The sequence below is a fragment of the Leucoraja erinacea genome, chromosome 30 (assembly GCF_028641065.1).
Source record: "Leucoraja erinacea ecotype New England chromosome 30, Leri_hhj_1, whole genome shotgun sequence".
NCBI classification, from domain to species: domain Eukaryota; kingdom Metazoa; phylum Chordata; class Chondrichthyes; order Rajiformes; family Rajidae; genus Leucoraja; species Leucoraja erinaceus.
Genome location: NC_073406.1, coordinates 17,118,115 through 17,124,617, shown reverse-complemented (window position 1 = coordinate 17,124,617; position 6,503 = coordinate 17,118,115). Strand labels below are relative to the sequence as shown.

Sequence of the window (6,503 nt, the reverse complement as noted above, 5' to 3'; positions counted from 1 at the left end):
AGTTCCTTTCTACACTTCATATAATATACAGTTGTATATTACAGTATACAGTACTCCAGCACTTTTTGCCTGTTTTACCTAAGTGAAAGGCTTAGCTTCTGTGATTCCTTCGCGTTGGTTTAGGATTGAGGGCTGGTGCTCCGTGGCTGTGAGAGAAGCCACACCTCCCGGTGGAGGGGCGGGGTGGAGGGGTGGGGGGAGATGAGGTGGTGAGTCGTGGCCGGCTCGCAGGCAGCATTCGGCGGCGAGACTCCACCATGCTGCCCTGGCGCCGGAACAAGGTGGTGCTGGCGGACGAGGCAGCGGAGCGGCGGCGCAAAGCGAAGAAGGGCTGGCTGCCTTACCGCTCGCTGCTCTCCTCCATAGCCCGGGTTTGGCCCGGCTTCTGGCCCGAGTGGCGGCTGCCCGGTGCCTTCAGGAGCCGCCGGCGGAAGGTGCAGCTGAGCCGGGACAACCCGAGCCACAGCGTGCGCTACCTGGGCAATGCTGTCACCCTCCGGGCCAAGGGCGAGGGGTGCACCGACCAGGTGGTCACCAAGATCTGGGCCCGGAGCGAGCAAGGGACGTCCGGGGCGAGGATGCAACTGACCATCAGCCCGTATGGGATCCGCCTGTGCCCTGCCGGGACTGACAGCAGCGACCATTCGGGCCATCTCTACCTGCTGCGGAGGATCACCCACTGTGGGGCGGACGGGCAGCGCCCCAAGGTGTTCGCTTGGGTCTACAGACACCAGGTGAAGAATAAGGCGGAGTTGCTCCGTTGCCACGCCGTGCGCCTCAGCAAAGCGGACAAAGCCCGGGACCTGGCTCGCCTGCTGCTCCGGACCTCCAGCTCGGCCTTCAGTGACTTCAAGCGGCTCAAGAGGCTGGACGATGCCCGGCGCCGGCAGCGGGAGCGGCTGGGGGAGTCGGCGCTGCCCGTCGCCCCGCTCCGCCGGCTCCTCAACGCTCAGTGTCCCTACAGAGCGGCGGGCGAGGGCGGCCGGGCGCCGGCCAGGCTCGGGGTGATCGCCGAGGACGTGGCGGGCGAGCGGGAGGACGGGGAGCCCGACGTCGGGGGCATCTCCCGCGGGATCAGTAGCTGCACCATCGCCGAGAGAGTCGCGGCACTGGGGGGCCCCGCGGGGGCTCGGCGGGGCTCCGACTGACGGCGGTCCTGAGGACAACAGGGGCCGCCTGCCCTCCAACCCCTTCACACTCTCCCTGTCCATGGCCTCTCCCCCTCAACGACCTCTCCCCCTCCCTACCCCATCCTACCCCATCTCCCCATCATTTCCACACCAAACCCCCATCCCCTCCCCTCTCTTTCCACCCCAACTCCTTCCCCCTTCCACTCCCCCTCTTCCGCTCCCACTATCTATCCATTCGCCAACCATTCCAACTCCCATTGCACTTTCCTCTTCTCCCATCCCTCTTCGCCACTTCCCCTCTCTCCCCTCCGTCACGTTGACCCACCTTCTCTGCACCCCCCTCTACACCCTCCACTCCTCTCTCTCTCCCCTCTATCCCATTTGCCCCGCCTCTCTCCACTCCTCTCTCTCTCTCCCCACCCTTTCTCCGGCCCCCTCACCCTCCTCCACTCCACTCCTGCCCAAATTCCTTGCCTACCACCCATCTCCCTCGTATTCACACCCCCACCCTCTCTCTCAATTCCCTCTCTCCCCATTAACCCCCCTCTCTCTCTCTCCACCCTTTCCCCATCATCTCCCCCTCCCCTCTGTACTCTCCATCCATTCCTCCCCTCTCCACTACCCCATCTCTCCACTCCTACCCAAATTCCCTGATCACCACCCCTTTTCCGCCGTATTCACTCTCTCTCCCACCCCCGTCTATCCTTTCCCACCCTCACTCCACCCCCCCCCTCTCTCTCTCTCCACCCTTTCCCTGCCCTCTCCCCGCCCTTCCCCATCTCCTACTCAGATTCCTAGCCCAACTCCACCACCCCCTCCCCCTGTAGCCACTCCCCCATTCTACACCCTCCCCTCCCCAACTTGTTCGGTGTACCCGGGACTGCCACACCCGAGCTAGTCAAGTCATGACCATTACCATCCACTCCAACATCGCCCCCCCCCCCTGTCCCAAAGCGATGGATGGAGAGTGGGGCCGCGAATCGGGAGAGGGGTCACAGGGCTCAACAAGGGCGGGGGGTGGGAGCAAGGGGGAGGGGGCGTCCTTACTGAGACAGTGGCGCACCTCAACGAATACACCACGGGGCAGCTCGCAGTCTCCGGCTCACGGGCACATCACCGGCCTGGTATCACACCAAGACAAGGACGGGCTCAATCTGTGTCGGAATTGACCAGGGATGGGGGCTAACTCGGTTATATTCACACGTGGATGTACATGGGCTGTTACGTTTCACAGCGGTTATTGCCTGGATTCAATGAATTGTTCGTGGACAATTGCTAACTGGACACTCAGCTGCCACAGGATGACCTTACCGTTTCTGTTATAAGCCGCGGGGTCAAACACTGAATGTTACAGGAGCGCGGGTCCCGCGGGGAAGTGTAACTGGTCGCTTGCTGTAGTGTGCTGGGCTTTTACGCAGTTCTTCTGCTCGTATGAGTAGTTTTAGATGTCCAAGCTCCTGTGTGCGGGTGTATATAGGCACAACTAGGAGAAGGGAGCGTACAGAACACTTACCCCAGGGCATTCATTACAAGCCACCCACCGTGGCTGTCCGGCGTGTGAGGTCCCATCCTGGAGTTAAACTGGCACCTCCTCTCCAGATTCTCCAGGCTACCCACACATCCGAAACGATCTCTCGTTTCCCCCCCCCCCCCCCCCCCCCCCACCTCTCAGTCTGAAGAAGGGTCTCGACCCATAACGTCACCTATTCCTTCTCTCCAGAGATGCTGCCCGTCCCGCTGAGTTACTCCAGCGTTGTGTGTCTATCGATCAGAAACATCACCCGTCCATTCGTCCCCCACACAGATGCCTCGCCCGCTGAGTTCCTCCAACACTTTGTGTTGTGCCCGCAGTGGCCATCGATGTACATGTGCTAAATTGCTCTGCCGTGGTGCCGTGTTATGTTGCTGTCTTCAGTTTCACAACGCAACAAAGAGTCAAGAGTGTGCAAGAAGGAACTGCAGATGCTGGGTTAAGCCGAAGAAAGACACAAAATGCTGGAGTAACTCAGCGGGACAGTCAGCGTCTCTGGAGAGAAGGAACGGGTCGAGACCCTTCTTGTGTCTAATTGTCAGTGTACCAACCACAGGACAATAACATTCCTACTTGTTGCTCCCACCTCTCATTCCTTGCTCCGCGGTGCCCTGGAAGAGTTTCTTGAATCAGACTATCTCCCAGACATGTATCAGTCTGAAGAAGGGTCTCGACACGAAACGCCATGCATTCCTTCTCTCCAGACATGTTACATGTCCAAATGTTGCTCCAGCATTTTGTGTGGATCTTCGGTTTAAACCAACATCTGCAGTTCAATCCTACACCTGTATTTGTTGTATATATAATATTCCTTCGACCTTGCATGCCATCCAACAACCCAACGCCTAGGCACTTGGACCTTGTTCTGAGCGGGCGATGGCCAGGACTTTGAAAAGTAAAATTCCCTTTCAGAGTGTTAAGGAATTGTGTAGCAGGAGTGTTTTAACTCCACTGACCGAGGTGTGCATATAGACAAGAGCATTGTCCTGAGATGAATTCTAAATAAAATTATTAATTGTTATCTAACCTTTGTAAACGTTCTGTCGGAGTATTTACTTGATGGGTATTCAATGAATGGTTACTTTCACTTCCAGGAAATTGTACTGGTGTCATAAGGTCATAAGTGATAGGGGCAGAAGAAGTAGGACAGTATAGGAGCAGTGATAGAAGAAGATGAGCCATTAGGCCCGTCAGGTCTACTCCGCCACTCAATCATGGCAGATCTGTCTCTTCCTCCCAACTCCATTCTCCTGCCTTCTCCCCATAACACAGAGGTAAGCGGCTGGAACGCTGGAGTCAGATAAGCTATTGGCGTTCAAGAGGCATTTAGATAGTTACGTGGATGTGCAGGTTCAGAGATACAGCGCAGAAACAGGCCCTTCAGCCCACAGAGTCTGCACTGACCAGCGATCACCCCGAACACTAACACTGACCACTCTGGGGACAATTTACAACTTTTACTGATGCCAATTAACCTACAAACCTGTCGGTCTTTGGAGTGTGGGAGGAAACCAGAGCACCTGGAGAAAACCCAGGCAGACACAGGGAGAACTTTTAAACTGCACACTGTAGCAACTGTGGTTCAAAGGGCCTGTTCCTGCACTGAAATTTTCTATGAGCTATTTTCAATACCTATACCAATACCATCCCACACAGAGCGCTAGATCCTGGTCTTGTACACACTGGACAATCCAAATTCACCACCATAAAATGTGAACTGTCTCTTTCTCCACCTGTTTCTTTGGGCAATTATGCATAATCACAGGACTGTTCAGTGGTTTTGGTCAGTGGTCCTTTTTGGACATCAATCAGCATTTATTTCCTGAAAATCCAAAGAAAACCTCTAGATGATGGAAGTTAAAAACAGAAAACGCTGGAAGGACTCAGTTGGTCGGCAGCATTTGTGGAAAGAGAAACAACCTATCTTTCGGGTGGAAGGCACTCCATCAGAAGTGGGAATGAGAGAATATAAGAGCGAGCAATCAGGAAAGAAAGTGTCTGCAGAAGTGCTCCGTCCCAAAACATCACCATGCTTTTTCTCCAGAGATGTTGTCTGACCTGCTGAGTTACTCCAGCACTTTGTGTCTATCTTCAGTATAAACCGGCATCTGCAGTTCCTTCCTACACAACAAAGTGAGAGAAATTTTTTTCAGTTCAGTTGAGATATTTTCCACCCAAAACATTGATTGTTCCTCTTTCCACAGATGCTGCCTGACCTGCTGAATTGTTCCAGCATTTTCTACATTTATCTATTTCTCAGGAGGTCAGCAGGAAAGGCATTTTGCAAATGATCTACAAATATTGTGGCTAAATGCTGAAATCTGCATTTGAATTAACGGCGACCAAAGAGAATATGAATAGAAGCCAGCCATTCTGCCCTTCAACCTGACCTGCTATCCAGTGCTGTATCCCTGTGCCTTCCCTGGATCATAGTTGTTGGTTCGGGAGTTGGTTATGTCGTAAAGAAATTGCATGGTGAGATTGGGACAACCTCACATGCCATGATTGAATGGTAGAGTAGACTCAAAGGGCCGAATGGCCTAATTCTGCTCCTATGACTTCAACGGTTCAATGGTGCTTTTATTGTCGCATGAGCAAATGCACAGTGAAATTATTTTCTTACATACAGTCCAGTAATGTGTTGCCATATATAAGTACATCCCCGATTAGCAAAGTGTACAGAAATTGTCTACTGAGCCTGCTTGCAAGAAGCACCAGGATTTTGGCACAATTTTCTAAGTCAGTCCGCGCTATAGTTCTTATGAGCGTTGCCCGATCCAGGTAAGTCACAGTAAGCATCCAGCCTCCTTCGATGTACAGGTCAACCTGTGAACCGACGTCCCTCTCCTCGCCCCGTCCGCCCTTGTGCACAAGGGACATGAATTTATGAACTTGGGAAGAGGACTTCTGAGTCCGCTGTGCAGATTCCACCCAGGTTAGGGCCACGGAAATGTTGTCTAGGGAGGGGGTCTGGTTAGGCGGTCCCAACTCTTCCTGGGCAGCAAGAGACCTTTTTGAGCAACAGAACTAGCATCCCACCCACTATCAAGGGTGCCGATAGTGGACAGGTCACTAAGGCTGGGGAAGCATTGGCATTAGGAGGCCTCCAACCATCTCACTCAACATTGGTATCTCCATCATAGACTCACAGGGTTATACAGTATGGAAAGAGGCCTGACTAATCTGTGTCAACCAAGGTGCCCACTTCAGCTAGCTATGAGGATGAGTTTTGTATCTGAAATGCCATGTAAAACCAATTAAGGCAAAACATGTCCTTTTTTGTTGAGTTTGCAGAGTGAACGTTCCCTCAGACCAGCTCAGTATTTAAGTCCATGAAGAGTTACTACCCCGGAAACACAAGAGATTGCTAATGCTGGAATCTGCAGCAAAACACAAATTGCTGCAGGAACTCTGCGGGTCAGATGACATTTCGGGCCTGAACCTTTCTTCAGACCTGATGTCTGAAGTAGGGACCTGACCCAGATCATCGCCTGACGATACTTTCCACAGATGCTGCCTGACCCACCAGTTTCCCCCAGCACTTTAAGTTATTACCTGATGACCTGCCATCACATCATATTGCATTTTATTTTCGCCTGGGGTGGGCTTTTGGGTTGAGACATAAGCCACTCCTCTGTAAAAGGCGCATGGCAGCCCGCTTGGAGTTTGCCAAAAGGCACCTAAACAAGATTCTCTGGTCTGATGAAACTAAGATTTAATTCTTTGTCACGTCTGGAGGAAAACAGGCACCGCTCATCACCTGACCAATACCATACCTCTGGTGAAACATGGTGGTGGAAGCATCATGTTTTTCAGCGGCAGGAACAGGGAGACTAGTCAGG

General features: G+C 53.1%; 1 protein-coding gene across 1 annotated transcript; it reads left to right on the top strand.

Annotated features, from left to right (window-relative positions):
• The first annotated feature begins 230 nt into the window (after positions 1 to 230).
• fam43b (family with sequence similarity 43 member B) lies at positions 231 to 1,794 on the top strand. The gene has a single exon (XM_055659034.1). The coding sequence runs from the start codon at positions 258 to 260 to the stop codon at positions 1,146 to 1,148; it is 891 nt and encodes a 296-aa protein (XP_055515009.1). The 5' UTR covers positions 231 to 257; the 3' UTR covers positions 1,149 to 1,794.
• The last annotated feature ends 4,709 nt before the right edge of the window (positions 1,795 to 6,503 follow it).

Coding starts and splice junctions, on each gene's coding strand:
- fam43b (XM_055659034.1), top strand. CDS start 258: ATGCTGCCCTGGCGCCGGAACAAGGTGGTGCTGGCGGACGAGGCAGCG.